This window comes from Drosophila miranda, chromosome 3 (assembly GCF_003369915.1).
Source record: "Drosophila miranda strain MSH22 chromosome 3, D.miranda_PacBio2.1, whole genome shotgun sequence".
NCBI lineage: Eukaryota > Metazoa > Arthropoda > Insecta > Diptera > Drosophilidae > Drosophila > Drosophila miranda.
Genome location: NC_046676.1, coordinates 11,931,412 through 11,954,215, shown reverse-complemented (window position 1 = coordinate 11,954,215; position 22,804 = coordinate 11,931,412). Strand labels below are relative to the sequence as shown.

Genomic DNA, 22,804 nt, shown 5'->3' with positions numbered 1-22,804 from the left:
CGAAAGCATTTATCGGGAGCGTATTCAGCAAAAAGTTCAGTTATGGTATGCCGCCGGTGTTTTGCGTTTACCGAATTGTTTTCAACTTTTTGTTGTTGTGCTGAAAATGTGATGTTTATTAGTTATGCCGCCATCAAGGGCCCAGCCCGCCGACGGCTGCTGTTGTTGACAATTTTGGAAATGGTCAAACATTTTCGTAGCTTTCCACTTCGGAAATTACAGCGAACCAACGCAGTTATGTTAAGCGAGATCACATTTAACAGTGAGAAATGCGCTAGTGCGAAGTAGAAAACCATAACGCGTTCAATCGCCGATCGAAAGCATTTATCGGGAGCGTATTCAGCAAAAAGTTCAGTTATGTGGTGCCGCCGGTGTTTTTTTTTTTTCAATTTTTTGTTTCTGTTCTGAAATTGTGATGTTTATTAGTTTTGCCACCGACAAGGGCCCTGCCCGCCGACGGCTTCTGTTGTTGACAATTTTGGAAATGGCCAAACATTTGCTTAGCTAAGCAAGGCTCGCAGCCAGGTAAGTGCGCAGACAGATAGACATTTCTTCCCCCTGGGCGGCAATTAAACCCAGTTTGACAGTCTCTGGGTGCACTTGGGACTTGGGTGTTTGTTGCAGACACTGTCGTCTGTTTCCGTGTCTGCGCTTGTGGCAGAATACCAAAATATTTAATTAAAAAGCAAGTCGGTTATGTTTCCATTCGAAATGTGCTCTCTTCTTTCGTCTCTCTCTCCCAGCACAGCCGGGATATTTGCAATTGTCAATGGCTGCTGGATTGGGGCTGGAGGCAGGTCGGGGTCTTGTGTGCGAAACCTGTGTCTCTTCTCTACTTGCCATTGTCTGTTGTCTGTCTCTAGCCCCCTCTCTCTCACTGTGTTTGCCTGCTAATGAGTTTTCACAGCAGTCCGACCCCCTCGACACCACCCCTGTCCCCAGAATCAAGCACTTGCAGCGTGTTTGTTTCTCGTTCCATGATACTGTTGAAAATTTTGACACATGTTGAGCCCACACACACACACACACTCTCCCAAATTTTCGCCATCCAAGGTATATCGAAAAAAGGTAAGACTCTAGCCCAGGATCTGTTTTTGTCACACAGCAAGAGACAATATTTGTTTTGCTATTTTGTTATGCGTGCCTTACCTTTGGGAAAATAAACCCTGGCTCATACTCCACTCCCACACACACACTGGCCCACATGCTCTCGTGTTGTTGTCTCTGCTTTTGTAGTTGCTTTGATGTTTTCGTTTATTTTTGTATTTTTTTTGGTTGGTATAGGATAGCCTTTCAAGTGCAGCATCAGCAGCAGGAGCGGCAACGTTGTCATTGTCGTTTGTTTTCGCAAACGTTTCTTTCACACAATGTCAACTTTCAACAAAAGACTTTAATTAAGTCCTTAATGACAGCTTAATTTAGCGCACTTTGCACAGCGCGTATGCTTTGACACGTACACAAACAATGGCACAGCACACACACGCACACACGCACGCACGCACACACTGGTTGTCCCGCTCTAACAAATATCGCGTCTCCTTTACATTGTTGTGTTTAGTTTTTCTTGTTCTCCGTCTCTCCCCTCCCCCTCCCACGGAGCATAATTGCAATGTTTTTTTAATACTTAAAGCTTTTCTGAGAGAGCGAGAAAACTGGCGGGAGCACAAAAGGTATGTTAAATATGAGGTCAGGCAGCCCAAGGGCCTGGAGAGACGAGTGTGTCGTAGAGCGTGGGAAAACCCTGAAACGAAATGCTTAAATAGCATTTTGATTATGCCAAATAAAACATGAAAACTTGTTTAACCGCAAACATTGTTGTTATTGGTCCTTTTGGCCCTGTCAGCAGCCAACCAGCCAACCAGCCAACAACTTTCCATGCATTATATACAAAAAGTTGGACAAATAACCAGCACAAACAACAACTACAACTACAACTACAACTACAACTATAGTGCAAAAAGCGATAAAAACCATTTGTTGTGCTGTCCGTTGGCCTGTTGTTGTGCTCGCTCGCCTTTGTTGTGTGCAAGTTGGCTTACTCAAGTTACTTCCACAAAGATTTCAATGCACTTTTCTCCTCGCCGCCCAAGGGGGCGGCGGGATCTGCAAGGCAAGAACCAGTGCCACTGACCAACAACAAGAGGGATTTGACTTCTGGAAACTGTCAGAGCAAGCAAATGGCACTAAATATTAAGTTTGCCGTTGAAACTTGACCGAAAAAAAAAAAGTAAACTGTCGTCCAGGCAACATTTTCCACGAACAGCCCCAGGAGTCGAAGCTTTCGATACCCTTGGAGATCCGAAGGGACCTGGGGGCTACGAAACATCTGCTCAAGTGCATTACATCCTCCGAAAGGGTAGTGCCAACAATCTAGGACCGAAAACTTGGCCGGCCAGAACTAATGAAAGCTTTTCTACAAGTGCCACAAACATAGAGAATAGTGTGTGCGTGTGTGTGCGTTTGTGTGCGTGTGTGTTGTGTGGCTAAAAGTTTTTGCCTTTTGGCTCTCGACCGCAGAATTTCTCATGAGTTTGGGGCAGCGGCAGCGGCGGCGGCTCCACTTGTTTCAAGTTCAATTAATTTTAAGTGCGGCACCAATTGTGTGTGTTGCACATTGTTGTGCCTGTGTTCCTGTGTTCCTAGCTCCTTTGTTTTGTTTGCTTCCATTTTTTTCGAAATGAAACTTTTTGCCCGGCACGCAACGTCAGCGCCTGTGTTTATGCCATAAATAATGCAGCATATTTTGCATAATGACAAGCTCTAGCAAAAAACCACAAAAGCAGTGTAATAATTGCATGTATTTGCATTGCATACTAGATGACCCGCACCCCCCCGTTGGGCGAAGGGGTGGAGTGGTAATGGGAAACGAAACTGTACTTGAAGAGCTCCTCAAAGTCAAAGCAGTTGTGCCTCATGCATGGGCCTACAGACAAGCAGTGCATCTTGAATGACACAGATTTGTGGTGTCGCGACGCCTGTCACAGCAGCCAGCTTAAGAAGCAATGCGATAACAATAACAAAAAAAGTCACAAAATTCCCAAGAGAAACGTCAGCACACACACACACACAACTGTACTCGGTGGATAAGCAAATCTTGTCTAGCCAGAAAAAGCGAGGGAGGAGAAAGACAGACAGAGAGACAGAGAGAGAGAGAGAGAGTCAGACTTCAGACTAGTCAGGAAGTCGTCGTCGTCGACGTCGACGTCGGAGGGTTGGCAGAGCATCAAACGTCTAACTCGTCTGCAAACAAAACTTGAGTACAGTTGACTCTTTTCCCCCGCCCCTCCTTTCGCCTTTCCACTTTCTGGGTCTTTCTCAGTCTCTGTGTTTGCGGAGCATAATTAAAAAAGCATTTTCGAGCTAGGGATAGAGTGGAATACCAACTACTTTCGGATTTATATTGTGTCACTCAATGGGAACGACCGGCGACTGGGACTCTGGAAATGCAAATGCGAATGCAGCAGACGGTGTAAAATTCGTTGCATTTGCAATTTGGAGGAACAAAGCGGAACACGAATGCGAAAGCCTTCGCAGCAGAAACCTTTTGACTGCATGCAACAGACTAGAAGAAGAAGTGCAGCGGCCAGGACACCAATGTAAAACGCTTTAAAGCGTGTCTGCCACCCACCCCTGACCCCTTGCCACACGCCGAAATGTCACTCGCAAAATTCGATCAAAAAGGTGTATAATTTCCCAAAGATAGCGCTACATTACGATAATAATTGTGGGTGATATTAGAGGTCTTTATAGTGCTTGCTTTTCCGGAATGTACCCTGCAACTTTAAAAGTACCAGGCATGGAGAAAAAAGTCGGAATAATTTGATCGTTTAGCTGCGGCGGAGACCACAGCAAAGCTTTCGGTTCTGATGGGTCCGGAAACCGCAGGGAAAGCCGCATGTCATCAGAGGACTGAAACCCGGGCTGAAACTTTGGCCTGTGCCTTTCTCTGGGCTTCCCTCTGCCTGGCCTTCTCTTTGTTAACATCAGAAACAGAATCGAAACCCACAACAAATAACAGACCCCCATAGGTCATTCGAAGGGGTGTCCTGTTCTACGCACCGAAGGCATAAATCAGGGGAAACGAAGAAGAATTTTAATTCCAACTGTCAAACTCTCGGCATCACAGAAAAGCTGAGGCCTGTCCATGCCACAACGTTGCCGGGCTGCAGGTTGCAACATGCCCATAGATGGATGGGTTTTATGCCGTTGATTGCCTCTTGTTTGTCACAGATTTGAGAAATTCTCTGGAGCAGGAACCGAAACAGGAGCCACCCGGAGGAGTCCTTGTCAACGTTAAAGTCGGGATAATTGAATTTTGCATGCAGCGTGCATCGTGCAGCGTGCATCATGTAGCATGTAGCTTGGAGCAACAGCAACTGGAAAATGTCAGATTAATAATTTATCAGTGTCGCAAGTTTATTGAAATAGATTTCCGCTCTTGCAAGACATTTGCATTTCCTGTTTCCGTTATGCCATTGTGGCATGGTTGCTGTTGCTGTCGCTGTCGCTCTGCTGCTGCTGCTGCTGCTGCTGCTGCTGCTGATGTTGCATGTTGCATGTATGGTTGCATTTATGCAAATATACTCAAGTTTATTATATTTTCCACATCATGCTGTTGGGCATGGCCACTGGCCACGCCCTAATTGATTGTGCTGTCTTCCAGCTATCCCTCTCCCTCTCCCTAACCCTCTCTCTCTCTCTCTCTCTCTCACTAGCTTCATTTATGTAATTCCCCTTTCATTATGTCGGATTTAACTCGAAAGTTCAACATTTCTCGAGAATTGAATTTAGTTTTGAAATATTTGCATATTTGAGATGCTCTCGAAAGGATAACCAGAACCATTGACCATTGTCTGTGCTACCAAAACCGGCATTCCCCATTCCCCAAGCCCCAAGCCCCCTCATGCCTCATTATGAGAAAAGACGGAAGTCTGAAAATTATGAAATGACTTTTGGGGGGCGGGTAGTAGAGCCTCCATATTCCTTTCAGACTTTCAGGCATTATTAATTGCACAAACACAAATACGAAGTGCAAACAGAGAGATTCCCGACTTGAATCGAAAGTCGCAGACGCAGAACTCAAGGAGCAGCAGGAGCAGCGACTGTTATTGTTACTCCTGTCTGACTGTTCCTTTGTACAAACAATGGATTGCTCCCTTTGTTGTCCAATCATTAAGTAAGTAGGCTTACTAAGTTGCAGCAGAGGCGCTCTAGGGGTAGGGGCTCTGATTCTTTGTTACAAATTAAGCGCATTAAAATACAATATTCGATGCGGGTGGGAGAGCAGACAGTGTATGAAACAAAAGCAGTTTTCTTCCAAGATGCTCACACTGCTTCGCAACATCAGAAATGAAGGAGAATCAGCATAAACCCTCAGCATAAAATAATGATGCAAATATTCGCACTGCACTGCTTCACACAACTTATGCACTAATTGATAAGAGTGGAAACAATTGAATATTGATGGCAAACATTATTTTACTGCATTTCTAACGGCTATCTGCTATACCACTGCTTGACAACGGGTGAAACGGAACGAGTGTGAAAGCATGGCTAAGGTAAAGCAGGAATAAAGCAGAAGTAAAGCAGGTGCAAAGCACAAGTAAAGCATGAGTCAAGCAGGAGTCAAGCAGAAGTAAAGCAGAAGCTGCCTGCTCTCGATGGTCAAGTGCAAATAAGCAGTAGATGGGGCTGCCTGTTAAGTATTATCAATTTACAGCAACCTGATTTGCAGTCACACGGATTGCTGCCGAGTAAAAGAAGGCAACTCTGCTGGACTATTGGCCACTTGACGGTGAACAGAAGCTCTTTTTGCACCATGCCTCAATGCATTCAACGAGCGTACATCTGTGTGTATCTATGGGATGTGTGTACCTACATACTTCATATAATTTGAACGATTTTCAGCTTCAGTTTTCAAGTCTTTCAGTTGAAGTTGGAGTTGAAATTGGGATTGCCACTTGGGAGCGTATATCCGAATGCCATATGCCACATGCCACATGCCACATGCCACATGCAATTGACGTGCTAAGTAACTGTGTGTCGCTCCTCTGGGCAGCCCCTTCCTACGCCCCACCCGGTGTACGTGTCTCCGGCTCATTTGCCTCTCGTCTCTCCGCTTTTTGCGCTACTCTAATTCTGCATCCGCACATCTTTCTTCTGCCTCCCCATTGCTGTCTCTCAACCGAACAGACATGCAGATACAGATACAGCTACAGCGTAGCGTTGTTGTTTGTTCTGGTGTTGATTCCCAAAAGTATTTTGTATGTTCTATTGTTGCTCTGCCCGAGCTTCTTGCCTAACAATTTCCATCAAACTGTCTGGTTGGTGGCTGGGAGGGGAGGGGATCCTCCTCTTGAACTGTTTGCCAGCTTTTTCTCTTTGTTTATTTGCTGTATTTGTTGCCAGGACACGACTGAAAAGAGAGTGCACTCGTGCACAGGCCACACACTACTCTCGGATCCAAGAGCCTCATTATCGTACTATGAATAATTATGAGACCCAGCAATTATCAGGCCACGGGTCCTCAGCCGCAAGGTATTTCCCCAAAAGTTCAAATTGGAATCGGTTCTCTTTGAAGTGTTGGAACCAGGAACAGGAACCGGGAACAGGAACCAGGAACCAGGAACGCCAAAAGTTGTTCTTTCTTGTTGCTACAGGAATTTCCTTCTGCCTGCGGGCATTACTCAAATGACTCATTAAATCTTTGCCTTTTTTTTTTTTATGGGATATTTTGGGAAAAACACTTTGGCTCTATGCAAAAACCGCGCGACGCTTTCAATTTATTTCCCAACACGGGACAGATGTCAGCTCTGGGAGGGGGGGGGCTGGGCACCAGGGGTAGGAGTGGTGCGGTTATGGTTCACTCTTCCAGGATGGTCCAGGGGAATTTCCGTGCCATAATAAAACGCTCACTAACACAATTAAACGGGCTTTGCAGGGGGTAAAAAATGAATGTTAAGCAAACATGACAAGGCTTTTAAGTTTATGGAGCTCCAGCTTCAGCTCCAGCTCCAGCCTCTGTTCCTGCTCTTCTGGCTGGTCCATGGGGTTGACTAACATTCTGTTCTCTGCGGTGGCAGGGGGGGGAGGGGAACGGGGGGTAAAACCGGTGCACTTACTGTCACTTTTCATATGCAAAGCGCTTTACGTCTGGCCCTAATTTAATAATATGTAACATTCTGCCCCCCTTGCATCCCCCCCGTCACCCCCCCAGGGCTACAAAGTGCCCAATTAGAGGAGTCTGGCATGTCTGAAATGAGGAGCTGTGCTACCCCCCCTGCATGTGTCTTTCCCTCTGGCAGGGCCATTTCTTTTTTTACAGTCACTGCATTTTGCAATAAATATCCCAAAATTGCGAATGCCAAACACACACACACACACACACACACACGGGGGGTTTGAAAGCGATTTGGCAAGCATTTTTTGGCTTTTTGCGGAAGTTTGGGCGAAAAATCGTTGACAAGCGACAAAACACTTGACAGCGTCAGCAGAGCAGAGCAGCACCCCCCACCCACCACCCCCCACCCACCCACAAAAAAAAGGAGTGAGAGAGGATTGAACAGGGTGACATGGAGAGGAGCATTAGAAACTACCAGAAACAAAACAGAGATTTCCACAAATAAAATCACAGCTTCGAACGAAAAACAAAACAAATTTTATGGCTGATCAAATGGGAAATACCCTGGAAAGAGTTATAAATGAAATGCTTAGTTTTTTTAGCACGATTTGTCGAATATTTGTTTGTCTTTCCGCGCGTAATGCGACAACGCACCTCGGTTGGAAGGAGAGCTGTGTAACAGGCTTGGGCCTGGTGTGGCATGGACTAGTTGGTGGTGGTCCAATAATAGACTATTAATACTTCTACAAAGCTTTTCTTGGGGAATACAAAAATTGATTTTTTTTTTTAATTTAAAAATTTCCAAAAAGGGGGTTTTTTATTTGCGGATCTATAAAACAAATCTACCCCATGCGCCAGGGTGTGGCACACGTTTGTGCCACAGGCGAACCTGAGTGCAAAAAAAGACAGAGAGAGAGAAGAAAAGTAAAGAGCAAAGCGAGGAGGTGGACGCCAAAAGAAGCAACAAAAATGTGTAAATGTGCAATCAAATGAAAGAAAACCAATAATCGAAAAATGCCAATGCAGCGTGCATACAAAGAAGGGGGAAAGGGGGAAAGGGGGGGGTGGAAGCTGGAAGCTGGGGAATTATTGGCTCCGTTGCAGGAGGGGTGGGGGCGTGCGGTGTAAAATGCACTAAAAAAAAAACATGAAATTGAAAAAAAAAATAATGAAAATTCGAATGTGTGAGCGGCACATGGATGTCAGGTGTCTCTTGCTCTGCCACCCCCCACCACCCTACCACCCTCCCTCCCTCTCTCTCTCTCTTTCCCTCTCCATATCTCTGCAGAACCAAAGAATTTACAGCTATAAATTGTTGTCGCACTGGAAGTAAAGGAATAGACAAAAAATAAAGCTCGACAAAGGGATGCCCGCCACTCTACGCCCTTCTATGGAAAACCTGTAACCATTAGAGTCCCCCCCAAAAGTACCAGATATACCTTTCCTCTGTACGAGTACGATTACAGGGTACAAGCGGAGTGTATCCGTGGACTCTATAGACGACATGGTTGCGGTTGCCCCTCGGGGGGGGGGGGGAATAATTGTGCACACAATAAATCAACTTGAGGAGCGGCAAATGGCAAACAAAAGGATTTTTTCAATTTGCGCACCAAAACACACACAAAATAAATGATAATGGCTCGAAGAGAGAACTATTGTTGTTTGGGGTGGGGCGGGGGTGGGGGCCGGAAGCCGGAAGCCAAAATGTCAAAATGCAAAATATTAATCATCATTATTTCAATCAACATTTATTAACATGGACTTTGCATTAGCACATAATGTATTTCTGACCTTTTGTCAACCCCCCCAAAACACAGAGAGGCTGTGCCATCCTTCGGTCCTTCACACACACATAAAGGGAAACCACATTTTCAATGCCTCTGCTGCCTGCCACAAGGCCTGTCGAGAGGTCGTGGCCCATGCCGTTTGTCTTTTCCACAGAAAGGGACGATGCGATGGACAGTGTGTGTCCTGTGTCTCCAACCCCTAAAAAGGGGCACCCCAAACCCCACTTGGGCCCCCACTTGGAGTCATTTCAAACTCGATTTCAGTCATTTGTCTTTTGTCATATTAATAATTCCCTTTTATTATTGCCACCATGATAATAAGCTGTCTGCTACGGGCACTCATTCGTCCCCCCCTCCCTCTCTTCCTGTGAATATCGTAATCATCGCAAACATTTTCCATTATCCCCTCGTCAAAAGCCCCCCCCCGTTCACCGTCCCCCGTGCAAAAGGTGCGCTTTGGTTCACCTTTTTTTTCCCCCGTTCTCCTCATTAATAATAATATAACGGAACACGATACGGACGGAATCATTCTCTCCGGCGTCGCGGGGTCCTTCTCCGCTCAAGTGCCGTTGCATTGTCCAACCTCCGGCTCTCTCTCTCTCTCTGGCTCTCTCTTCTGATTGCGCTCTTCAAGTCATTAATTTTCATTTGTTTTTCTTTTTTGAGGACTCCGCGGCCCCCCTTTCGTAATAGATCATTAATAAAAGAGGAATAAAAAATACCACAAGTGGCCGAATGGCAGGGGGAAAGTAATATTAATGCAGTCAAGCGGGTTATTCACTAATTTGATAGATAACCGCAAGAGTTAAGGGCCCAAATGCACAAAGAAAGCGCTCCCCTAAAGAAAGTTTTAATTAAAAGTGTGAAGGGCATGCGGAGAGAGAGGGAGAGAAAGTTCTCGAGTGTGTGTGTGGCCTTTGATTCGATTAGCCAGGACACTCGACACAGGAACAAGGCTGCTTTCATTCAAATCAAAACCACAGGACCACAAAATATTATCAAGTGCCTGCGGGAGACGAGGGCCAAGGACGGCGGGCTTTCTCTAACTTGATTTGCAATTATTATTGTTTAACAAGAAGCATAAGCCGACACTTATCCCTCACACACACGCACGCTGGAGCTGCTGGATCCTTGAGCTGCTGCCTCTCTTCAGTCAGATACAGATACAGATACAGATACACACTCGTACGGAATCTCAGACAATTGTTGCTTTTACTGGAAGCAAAACCCATAAATCCAATGACAGAGCCAGCATCCTGGTGCCCAGGACCAATGTCATCTTATTTTAGGCAAATGATAAATTGACAAATTTATTTGGGTCACAGCCAGGGCACATTCATCATCATTTGCAGGGGATTTTCCATCCATCGGGCCACAGGGAAAATTGAAAATTTTCCATTTTTATTCCATCCAGCATTGTTTTCGGGGGTATCCTCGATTTCCAAGGATGTTTGGGACACAGAGCAGGAGGTGAGGAGAGTGCAAGGTGAGGCGCCCCCTGCAAGGCGATGGCTGTTCCATTGCCCACAAAAATTGTATAGGGTTTTAATAGGTACCACCGTAGTCGTATGACCTGCTGTCTACTTATAATGGAGTGGCCGCTCTGGCCAACTGACGGGCACTTTTGGCCAAATTCTAATGCAGTTATAATGAGCTTTAAGCTGGTCCATGATTTGGGTTGATATCCCGAAATGTAGCTTGAGGTCTTCTTGAGACATTTGCATAATTAAAATTGATGTTCCTCCGCCCTCTCGAAGGTATTTCCAGCCATTGTTTATTTAGAAACCGTGCAAGTAGTTTGCCCCCCACACACTGAGGCACGCATAGATTTGTTCCTGTGGCTTAGAAATATACGCCTTAAGGACTTACCCGGCGATAGCTCCTCGGTCATGGCACGTATCTGTCGCGTGGAGAGCGCCAGCAGGAGGCAGGCGCCCAGCAGCAGGTATTCTGCAACCATTTTGATCGTGGACTGTGGATCGAGCCCAATTGGAAGTAGATACGCCTCCCTCTTGAAGAGCAGTCTGAAATGAAACATAATATGATATTAATAATGTATCCAAAGTTTTATTAGGCTCTAAGTCTCCACTGTGCTACGGGGATATATTGTGCGCAATTTGCCAGCGAAATCATTAAGATTTTGCAGCCATCGAGGGCCGGGTGGGTCTCCGGCTCTGACGCCCATTATTCACTGGGGCGGGGCGGGGCGGGGCGGTAGCGCCGCAAAGTATGCAACGTCATGCGGTATGCTGAAGGATCTCCACTGCCGTGGCGTGGGCGAGGGCGAGAGAGTGCTCCGATGGCTGATGGCTGATGGGGGAGGCTGTGGGTGGCGGAGCCCTGAGCCGCACGTCAAACACATTCATCACGAGTGCCAGAGTGCCAGAGTGACAGATGGTAAATGCGCGCGGGCCTACAGCCTCGTTTGTTCATGGCCTCTGGCCTACAGCCAGCCAGCCAGCCAGGCAGCCAGTCCTGTCCTGCTCTCTGGTCCAAAAAGAACAAATGGAAATTTTTCCAATTATTGCAGACAGCAGCAGCAGCGGCAGCAGAAGGACGCCAAAAAGGAACATTCAACGCTTTAAAGTGTGACAATTCTCATATTTCATACATGTGCCCAGGTCTCAATGCCGCCTGCCACATGCCACATGCCGCATGCCTCCAGATTCTGATTTATCAATAACTAATTGCAGAATTTTGAGTGACGCCTCGCTCAAGCGTCGCCCGTCGCCAGTTGATCAAAAACCCATTCTGTCAGCATCACATGGCCACGAATCCAATATAAAGCGCCCGATGCACGGCACTACACTCGAAAGTAGTAGCGTAATGTGTGTGTGGAGCGTAGGGCTGGTCACATCTGCGGCTGACATGATTTTGGCATTAAAACGAAAGTCATATTTCGGGCGGAGCGCCTTTTTCCTCGACTTTTCGATTATTTTTTGATAAATTTTACTTTTATTTTGGACTGACGGGCAGCTGTTGAATAATTACCCACACAGGCAGTACATAGAGCGGGGGTACAGTGCGCGGCATAGCCATAAGACGGGTTTTGGGGTAGGATAATGTTTGTACAGGAATTTCAGGAATTTTCAATGAAAACTAATCAGAAATCATCATTGGAATAGGTTTTAATCATTTATGGAACATGTTTCGGATGTTATTTAACTCCGATTTTTTTATTGCTGAATTATCGTTATTTTTATCGGTTTTTTTTTCGTTTTTTATCGTTTATTGAAGTAAACGAGGGGGAACGTTGTGAGTTGCTGCGGAGACCGCAACTCTACAGTTATACCCGATACTAAGTCAGTATGGCTCTCCTCCGGCAGACGCCGCTAATATTAAACGACACGACAAAGAGAGAGACAGAAAATCAGTCTGAGATTGTCGTCGGGCGCTGCGTGGCCACTGCAAATTGATTTCTTGCTTTTGGCTACAAAAATGATCCGATCTGATCCAGATTGAGCCATCTGATAGATATGGTCATTATCTATGATTCTGCGTTTTTTGTTTTCTCGAATGTGCAATATTGTGGATGCAACAGATTTTCGTCCTTTGTGTAGGCGGAAGGGGGTGGGGCGAAATTTTGAGAAATACGTTTTATAGTGAGATCTAACAGGAGTGCGGATACTAAATTTGGTTACTCTAGCGTTAATAGTCTTTGAGATTTGTGAATATCCCCAGATTTTCGTCCTTTGCGGGGGCGGAAGGGGGTGTGGCGAAATTTTGAAACAAACTCGTCTCGGTACGATATATTAGGAGTCTGGATACCAAATTTGGTTGCTCTAGCTTTTATAGTCTCTGAGATCTAGGCGCTAATGTTTTACTCTAAGCAAAGCCGCCTATGCTACGTGTGTGTTAGAGAGAGACAGGGCGAGAAAAAATGATATTGTTTTCTTGATGCTGGCTATAATAATAATAATACGATCCAATTCAGACTCTGCAGTCTAAAAGATATGGTCGTTCTCTACGATTCTGCGTTTTTGGTTTTCTCATATCTTTAAAATTGTGGATGCCACAGATTTTCGTCCTTTGTGGGGGCGGAAGTGGGCGGGGCGAAGTTTTGAAATATTTTTTTAGCAGTGACATATCACAGAAGTCTGGATACAAAACATCGTTGCTCTAGCTCTTATAGTCTTTGAGCACTAGGCGCTGAAGGGGACGGACAGACGGACAGACGGACGGACGGGCAGACGGACAGACAGGGCTCAATCGACTCGGCTATTGATGCTGATCAAGAATATATATACTTTATGGGGTCGGAAACGATTCCTTCTGGACGTTACACACATCCATTTTCACCACAAATCTAATATACCCCAATACTCATTTTGAGTATCGGGTATAAAAAGAACCATAAATGCAATAATCGTTTAAAAGGTGCATTTGATAAGCTATCGATAAATAGCAAACCTATCGGAGAAAAACCTCATCCCAAGGCGTGAATTATCTGATAGATACTCGTTTATTGAAGCTATATCTGAAGTTATGCAATTCCGATTTTTGTATTTGCTGATTTATCGTTATCGGAGAAGTTATCGGAGGAGTTATCGGAGACGTTATGGTCTTAAATTGAAGATATTGAAGTACAAAAGCTAACCATAATTGCAATAATCGTTTAAAGGTTGCATTTGATAAGCTATCGATAAATAGCAATCCTATCGGAAGGAAAACCTCATCCCAAGGCGTGAAATATGTGATAGATATTTGCATATTTCACGCATTTGGATGCCTATGGCCGTTCCTCTTCAGCATGTACATACACACACGAAACGCACTGTAGCACTGGTGGCCATATGGCAGCATATGACCCAAGACGCGGGGCTCCCATCAACACTTTCAATTTCAAAAGGAAACTTTTGGGATCCACGCCGCAAGCCCTGAAAGGGGTTAGGGGGCGTGTGTGGGCGGTGGGTGGTGGGTGGAGGGTGGAGGGTGGCCTGTTAACCGCGCGGGTATTTACACTAAGTCTAATGAAATGTTTAACAAGCACTTTGCTCTGCGCAAATCCCAATGACCCATAATATTAGCATAAAATCACTTGGCAAAGCCAAAAAGGGAGTAGAACCTACCCAGCCCCATCCCCCCCACTACCCCAGGCCCTCTCTCATTCTCCTCATAAATAAGTAGTTCTCGGTGTGTGCTGTGTGGCACGGAGCTACTTGCTAGTCCGCTTGTGTGGCATGACTGGGCCTTGGAGCGGGAAAATTTTCATTTAAATTGCACACTTTAAAAGTTGCTCCTCCAAAAGGGGGAGCCAAGTCCTATGCCTGGCCTATGCCCCATGCCCAATACATGTATATATATTTCTATGCTCTGCCATTACGCTGCATATAAATTTTGATGTTGGTCCAATGTTTTATTTGTTTCTGGCGCAACCGAAAATAAATTACATTAAAATTCTAAGCCATCAACCGGCGAACGGCAGCAGCAGCCTGGAAATTTATTTTTCCGCATTATCCGCAGAAGGTTGGAGGGGGTTTCCATCTGGCTTCTATCCGCCGGGAAAGTTGGACCTCAATTAGTAGATTTTATTTTGCGGTCTCGGGGAATTTCGATGAGTTGCACTACGTTTTTTTCCCCCATTAAGCGAAGCGAAATATGTGTAATTTATGGGCTAGTTTCACGAGCTTAGATCTCTAATTGGTTTTAACATGTTTCGGACTTGTTTGGGGGCAAGGAGAGTGCTATAGTCGAAAAAGTCAGATGCCTGCTAGGATCCCTATTTCCTCAGACAATTGAGCATCTGTTCATCTTGTGTTCTGTGTTCTATAACTATGCGAATACGTCTATCCTATGAATATGGAGTAGCCTTAAATATCTAGTAGATTGGTGGGATTCTAGCAGCTTCAAGAATTCCATTTGGATTGTGTTTTATGCTCAGTCCTTGATGAAATTCGATAGGCTTTTCATTTCCCTAGAAGGCTATGTTCTGCTCTATAACATATGTCCCTTAACTCTACATCTCTTATGCCTAAGTACCTCCCTCCTCCTTCATCACATGCCACATTTTGCACAGGTATTCCTTTGACGCTGCTTTCGCCTTGGGATCTCAAACACAGAGTCACATGTTTGTATACACACACAGACACACACACACTCATAGCTACAATCACACACACACTCATAGCTACAATCACACCCATATATCCTGCATTTAAAGCCACAGAAATCCCCCACGAATCGAAAACTTACCGACAACTCAATGGGTTTTAGGCCTCAGATGAAGTTTTTGTTCAATTAACGATTGAATTTTAAGTTTTTGGCGTTGGGGAAAAAAAAATGTAAACACAGATATTGACAAACACTGGGGGTTACACCACACACACACACCCACACACGCGCACTCGTCGCAGGACTACGCTGCGGAATTACTGGACGTTGAACCACTTAAAAGCATTGCTGCGAACACGTTCTCCGTTCTGTGGCTAATTGTTTAAATAACACTTGAGTTTTAAGCGAATTAATGCTGCGAAAAAACAAAAATACACCAAAAATGTACAGATGCACAAAAAACTCACTGACAGGACGACAGGCGCGCTCTCTCTCTCGCCGCAGTGTTTCGTTTCCCACGAATGCGCTCTCTCCCGGCGTTCCGTTACCACTTTGTTCCTATGGGAGCTGTCAAAGTGACAGCTGAAGCGTTGCCAGAGCGCAGAAGCAGGCACAAAAGAGGACTCTGTTGCGTTTCGTTTCCATTTCGTTTCCATTTCGTCTTTCAGGGGTTGTTCGCTCACCCTCCCTCCCTCCGTTTCAGTGCTGGGAGAGAGACAGAAATGACAATTACCTGGAGAATTGGCATTAGCCCATTTTCGTTGCGTTATAAATTGCGTTTGTCACTTGGCAGGCACCCTGGATGTGGGGGGGGGGGGGGGGGGGTGCAGGAGAGCCCCGTTCGATTCCAAGGATCCCTAACCCAGCAATTACATTTTACTTTCGTGCGTCTGCTGGAATGGAATTAATTTTCGATTTTATTGTCAGTTTGATGATGATGCTGCTCCTTGGTCCTTGGTCCTTGGTCCTTGAAGCTCTGATTTAATTGAAAATGCATGAATATGCAATTTTCACTGGCTGTAAATCGAACTTTTTCCCCTGGGTCACACAGTTGGCCCTACGTTTTTCCACCCCCGAACCCCATTTGATCATTCGATTCAAAAAGTATCACACATCAGATATATATTTATATCCCCAACAAAATATATATATTTTTGTATCAGAGAGATGGTTTTTTGGAAGAAGATAGCCAGCTGCATTACGAAGGGCGTTGGGGGGCAGCAGAACGGCGGTGCCAGTGGCCCGACCAGGGCCCCCAAGCAGCAGCTGATGAACATGGCGGACATCCTGCAGCGTGTGCCGCCCAACCAGCTGCCACAGTTCCAGATGTTCAAGAGGCGTAACGAAGAGTACAGAAGGTGAGCTATAGACACAGCGATAGGTGGCCATCCTTGTGTAACCGCCAATCCCCGATAGGCGCGTCAACAAGTATCCCGACTCTATGCCGAAAATCGACTGGGATTACTATCGGAAGAGTGTGCGGCCAGAGTTCGTGGATTGGGTGAGCCAGTTCGAGCAGAAGTACGACAAGCTGGACACCCTGTTCGTCAATCGGCACGCGATGATCAGCAACCGGCGGTACTTCGAGGAGGTCAACAAGGAGGCGGAGGAGATGCAGCGGGAGATCTGCGAGTACAAGGAGGAGTCGGACAAGCGCATCGGCGAGCTCAACAAGCAGCTGGACATCCTCAAGGCCATGATGCCGTACGAGGAGATGACCATGGAGGAGTTCTGCCAGCAGCGGCCCCACTTGGCCCCCGATTTCATCAACAAGCCCACGTTCTGGCCGCACAAACCCGAGGAGCAGACGCCGGGACCCTCGGACCCGACGGCCGTGCATCCGGAGGAGCCGGAAGAACCGCCAAAGGCACCGCCTAAGCCGCCTGCTGCTGCACCACCGCCCACTGCTGCTGCCAAGCCGAAGGACACCACACCGGAGCCGCAGAAACCTACAGAAATAAGTGCATGCCCCAAGAAGGAAGAAACCTCCAAGGCCGTGGAAGAAATGACAGAGAAAGCCGCCGAGACGGCCAAAGAGTTGGCCATAAAGATGCAGCAGCTACTCCAGATCGCCGTGGCAAAGATCTCACAGATGGTGAAACAGGTTCACGAGGCGGCAGCGGCCGCCAGAGCCGCCAAGGCGGCCAAGCCGAAGCCACAAGAAGCTGGAGAGGCGACAAAAGGATCCGCACTGGCCAAGCCCAGGCCCAAGTCGAAGGAGATCGCAGAGGAGGACGACGATCACTACAATCGGAGGGAGCACTCGCCGAACATTTGCACACAGACCATCATTCGGCGCGAGGAAGCCGAGCAGAATCCCGAGGTGAAGGCCAAGCATGTGAATCTCAGCATCGAAGGGGACGAAGAGGAGGACGATTGGCCCGAGGAGAAGCGCAAGAAGTGCGAGGATTTGGAATGCAAGCGCAAGTCCAAGGGGCGGCAGGACGCCCACGAGGACGAGGACGAAGACGAGGACATGCCATGCAAGGAGCAGAAAAAAGAAGAGGCTTCCTGTCGGCAGCGCGAGAAAGAGGAATCCCTGGAGAAGGACTGCGAGGAGCGCCAGAAATGCGAGGCCGAGGAATCGGAGCGCCAATGTGAAACAGAATCAAAGGCAAAGAAGCAAGAAAAGATACAATTCGAAGATGCAGCCAAGGCCGATTTCGCCGTTTCGATTTCCACCTGTGAGCCGGTTCAGAAAACCAGCAAAACCGACAAAAAGGGGACAAAGGATCCGTGCAAGCCGCAGGAGAAAGCCTCCCTAAACCCATTGCCAGAAGGGCCCAGCTCTCAACTAAAGATGGGCCTGAAGGACATGGAGATATTCAGCTCCGATCAGAGTCCAAAGGAGGCGCCGCAGATTGGAGATGCCAACGAGGCAGATGCCCCTGCAGGTCCCCAACGACTAAAGGACTCTACAATCACATATCCCCGCCTGGAGATATTGCCAAAATCAAAGAAAACCCAGCCCAAACCACAGGCAGCAAAGGTCGAGAAGGTAACCTCAGACGATGCGGCCAAACGGGTGTTCGACATGGCTACGGATGCCGCCTCGATGCTCAGCGAAGCCACCATTTCCGACGAGGAGGCCGAGAAGCTCAAGTGCCACCGCATCGAGACCCTGGAGGCCGCCTACCGCTCCGCCCACAAGCAGGCGAATCGCGCCCTGGTCGAGGCCTTCAAGGCCGTGGACGCGGCCAAGAAGTTGGCCAAGAGATCTCGCAGCTCCAGCGAATCGCAGTTCCGCGATCACAACGCCCAGGCCATGGCCGAGAAGCACGCCCTGCTGGCCAAGTTGCTGGCCAAACGTGCGGTGGCCCTGAAGCAGGAAATCTCCAAGGTCCTCGAGAAACTCAAGAACAAAGACTGATCCAGCTTATTCCCCAATTTATACCATGTTTTGTTTTTTGATGTTTAGTTCTTATTAAATTTTCTGCAGCATTTCCCTTTCGTTTCGTTTCGTTTCGTTTTGTTCATCAAATGCTAATTTTCCCCAACATTTTGCTTCATACACGATGCGATACCCTCTTTCTGGGTTGCTGCTGAAAACTTTTCTATTTCGAATTAGCCAACAAAATGTGCTCCTGTGTGTGTGTGCGTGTGTGGCATTCGTAGATTGCATAATTATGCAAATTTTTGTTGCTTTTTATACCCTCTAGTTGTGGCAGAGGGCGGGTATACTGGGTTTCATGGTTCGAGGGTGTTTCGGCGTTTGCTTGAGGTACATAATTTTTTTTTAAATTTTTCATTAAATAAAACGCAAATCTGAAAAGTGTAAAAATATATTAACGACATACATATATTTTTTATTAACGAAGTTTAATCAAATAAAAATGGTATAGGAAAAAAATCGCCACTATACAAAAAAGATGTGAAAAATTCGCTTTTTTAATTTGTTATATTTTTAAATGTACATTTTTTAATTAAATAAAATTAATTTATAATAATCAAAGAAAATTTTTTTAGAAAAAAAAACGCACCTATTTTTTAATATTTTAAGTTTACCTTTTTTTAATTATATAAAATGTAAATCTGAAAAAAGTACAATAATATTAGCGACATATATATTTTTAATTAACAAAAGACTAGTTTAACCAAAAAAAAATTTTATAGAAAGAAAAACGCCCCCATATAAAAAAATATACAAAATATTCGCTTTTTTTCATTTTTTAATTAAATAACATGTAAATCTGAAAAAATGCCATAATATGCGACATAAATATATTTTTAAATAACGAAGGACTAGTTTAATAAACTAAAAATTTTTTTATGAAAAAAAATGCCCATATATAAAAATGTTTACTAAAAATTCGATTTTTAATTAAAAACTTATTGAAATTAAATAGATTTCATAGAAATCTGCACTTCCTGGGGGATATCAATCCTAATGGCATTTATGAATCAGGGACCGTAATCCTTATAAGTTATATAATGATTAACATTGAAGAAAAACGTGAAAAATTCTAAAATTAAAAAATCATGGCGGCAAAAATTAAGATTTTCGTGTAAATTATATTTTTCTACCCTAGAAAACCTGGACAGATAATTTAACCAAATAATATCCTCATCCAATTTCTTCGACACCCATTTATTTTTATTTTTTATAAATTATCCAAATTTATTTCTGTGATTGTTGCACTAACAGTAACAGAGATATAATTTTATAATCAAAAATATAAAATACAATCCTAATTATAATAAAATAATAATCTTACAAAAAAGTCCTATATAATAATTAAAAAATAAAAATAAATAAAAAAAAATAACAATTATTATTTACGGTGCCTGATTCTAATTAGTTTAAATATGAAACCCATTAATAAATTACCTTTGTAGAAAATATATTTAATCTAAATAGGTAAATAAAATATATTATATTTTATAAAATATTTTTAGAACAAATATTTGTTAAAACGTACGTGAAAACACTTTCTCCTTATAATTATCGGTGGAGATTTTTCAATTCCCATTGGGGCTACTCTTCCCCAGGACTTGCCTGCCCCAAGCAGAGGGTAAGCGGCAGTCGGGACACTCAAAAATGCGCACCTAAAGCGTTTCTCTGTTTTGGTCTTTGGATTTTAAAAGTAGCCATCCGAAGAGTGCTGCCTGCCTTTCGCAATCAAACACAAAACATTTGCATAATTAGTGTGTGCGTATGCGTATGTGTGTGTTCGTGTGTGTGTGTCTGTGTGTGTGTGAGTGTGCGTTTTTTGGGTGCGTGCCTAATTCCCGTTTGATAGTTTCCCCATAAGCTTTGGGCCTTAAAACATTCCTTTTGTTCACCGAATATTGAAAATCCCCGCTAATGTGCAGACATTGTAAATATTTCCCCTAAAATCCGGCTCTTATTTATGTGTATTCATTTATATATATTTGTAAACTCTAGCAGCCGTATAAATTCAATTTGAAAGCCTCGCAGCGTCCTTTTGTCCTGGTCCCAGGACCCTTTGTGGAGCCCCTTCATTGTGTGGAGTACACAGACCAAACACCTTATCGCTTAATCGATTACGCAGGTGACAAAAGCACCATGCCAAGGGTCTAATGTATCCTTTGGGGACACCTTTTGCCCAGCGGAATTTGCATATTTATTTGGAATATTTGAAACTGATTTCGGGCCCTTCGGACGCGGAGTCGATTAAGCCTGAAAGGATTATTCATGAGCTACAAAGTGCCGGCGAAGACAACATGGCTTTAAGCCCCGAAATCCCGAATTGGCCATTTGGCAGCAGTCTGCTTTTCCGCTTCAAATTTTCTTTGATAGTTTTCATATGCGCCCCTTCTGGCTCCTCCCCTTGCGGAAATATAAAATATTGCGCTTATGTTTATTGTTTTCTTACCCCCCTCCATACCCCCTGCCCCTCCCAGATATAGATACAGATACTGTCGCTGGCAATAGATTCTTTTTGGCAAGTGCCTGGCGCTGGCATTGAGCCAAACATAATTAAAATGTGACCCCGCCGCGCCGCTGAAAACTCAAAGCAAATACGATGTTTCTTTGGTTGTTTTTTATGGCCATGTGTGGGCTTTAGCTTGGCTTTTAATAGCCAGCCCAACGGCCAGGAGTTGGCCTAATTAGCGGCATTTAACTAGGCCTCGTGCTCGGGGCCGACGTGATTCCACCTAGGAGGACCTCCAGGGCACACCGCGGACAGTGAAAATGTAAATTTTCACAGCATGGAAGCAACAGCGCGAGTGGGAGCCCAAGAGCTTGATTACTCGAGTCCCGGGAAGTCCCTGGCTCCAGAGCTCCTCCATTTGCCTGGTCCTGGCGCGTGTCCCCACAAACACAAACACACACAGGCGCACACACACACACACACACACACACACACACTTAACGACGTAGTTAGCGTTAGTTAACGTATGTACGTGATATCGTTAAGTTTCGGTATAACGTTACCCGTAGACCACGCGGCGCCCTGCGGCATAATAAGTGTCTTATTAGTTATGCCAAAGGAGGAGCCAAAGGAGGAGTCTCCCTCCCCTGGACACACACACTCACACGCATTCGGTGGAGACACTTTGCACCCAAAATACAATGCTCGTTCTCCTAGGATTCGGATTCGGATACGGATACGGATTCAGGCTTTGTCTTTCCTTACGGCCTGCCAGTGGCCGCAAAATTCTGTTTGCTTAGGAGATGGCTCTCTCCTCTGTGCCAACTGTTGCCTTGAATTTCAATTTGGTTTTTTTTGCTGGGGCAATGCCTCTCCTCATATCCCCTCATTTGTTGTGGAGCATTCGCTTCAATTAGCAAGCCTCTGCTGCCACTCGTACCACCGCCAATTATTGCCCATCGATGGGCCCTGACACTGAGGGGCATCTTCTAGCTACACGTAGAATTTCAGGCAATGAAAAGTCTATCGTTATCGTTATCGTTGCTTTTCTTTGACAATCTAAATTCTGTAGATTTTTTTGCCTTAGAAATTTCTTGAAATTCGTTGCTTTCTCGCCATAAACCAACGCTGGAAAACGCCTCGTTTCTTTGCTCAACCTTCGGCGGAAAAGGCAACGTTTAAGAAAAGCAAAAGCAGAGTTTTCTCGAAAGCAGGTCCTAAAATAACAAACAAACTGAAAATCTATTTCCACAGTTGGAAAGAAGATAAAATTAACGGCCGTCTGTCGGAAGAGCGAAATGAAAATTAAATTCCAAACAGCCGTTGGGCCTTTCGCTGGACAGGCTTTTGGGGCGGGGGATGGTTGGTGCGGGGGGTGGGTTGCTGTCCAGGTAATCGGCAACGTGTAGTATTTACTTTTAGCGCTGCTTGTTTATTTTTTAATTTCCTTCCAATTAAGCAACAAACAAGAGAAAGCGAAACTGAGACTCGAGACTCGGAGGCAGGGACTCGAAGGCAGGGACTCGAAGGCAGGGACTCGGAGGCAGGGACTCGAAGGCTGTGGAGGGGGCACACGAAACACATAAAACAGAAAACAGAAAAGAAAATTAAATCAATTCGCTGAAACCCAAAAACATGCTGGAAAATTCATTAAAAAGCGGTCGCTTTTACTTCGTTTTTCTGGGATTTTTATTTGCGGTTGCCACTGGCGATGGAAGATATAGTAAACCGATTATATCTGGAGAATAAGGTGAGGGTTTTTGGCATACAAAACAGCCAGAAATATCCCTTGTCACGTGCACATCACTAGCTCCTTTGAGGACTCGACGGTGTCCTTGGGCAGAAGGCCATTACCTATGCAAAACATGTGCGCATAAATAAAGAATGTGCCTCAACAAACGCATGATGTGGCACGTCCGTTGGCGGCTTGTGGCCTTCTTTGCTTGCAGCAATTAGCAACTGTACCGAAATTCCTTCTAGAGGCATTAATTAGGCCTCGGGACGAGCAC

At 45.3% G+C, this 22,804-nt stretch overlaps 2 protein-coding genes across 2 annotated transcripts in view; one reads left to right on the top strand and one right to left on the bottom strand.

The window, feature by feature from the left end:
* LOC108159392 (semaphorin-2A) overlaps positions 1–15,424 on the bottom strand; it is a 37,330-nt gene extending 21,906 nt beyond the window's left edge. Inside the window, exons 1-2 of the mRNA XM_017292627.2 lie at positions 15,100–15,424; positions 10,777–10,931 (exon numbers count right to left, since the gene is read on the bottom strand). Coding sequence (XP_017148116.1) covers positions 10,777–10,867 — 91 coding nt within the window. The 5' untranslated portion in view covers positions 10,868–10,931; positions 15,100–15,424. The remainder of the gene's footprint in view (positions 1–10,776; positions 10,932–15,099) is intronic.
* Positions 15,425–16,043: 619 nt separating this feature from the next.
* LOC108159393 (axoneme-associated protein mst101(2)) lies at positions 16,044–18,401 on the top strand. The gene is made up of 2 exons (XM_017292628.2): positions 16,044–16,316; positions 16,375–18,401. The coding sequence occupies exons 1-2, from the start codon at positions 16,126–16,128 to the stop codon at positions 18,326–18,328; spliced, it is 2,145 nt and encodes a 714-aa protein (XP_017148117.1). The 5' UTR covers positions 16,044–16,125; the 3' UTR covers positions 18,329–18,401.
* Positions 18,402–22,804: the final 4,403 nt, after the last annotated feature.

Excerpts from the sequence above, each read along its gene's own strand:
- LOC108159393 (XM_017292628.2), top strand. The coding sequence starts at position 16,126 with ATGGTTTTTTGGAAGAAGATAGCCAGCTGCATTACGAAGGGCGTTGGG. Across the intron at positions 16,317-16,374 it reads CGTAACGAAGAGTACAGAAG|GCGCGTCAACAAGTATCCCG; the intron begins GTGAGCTATAGA and ends AATCCCCGATAG.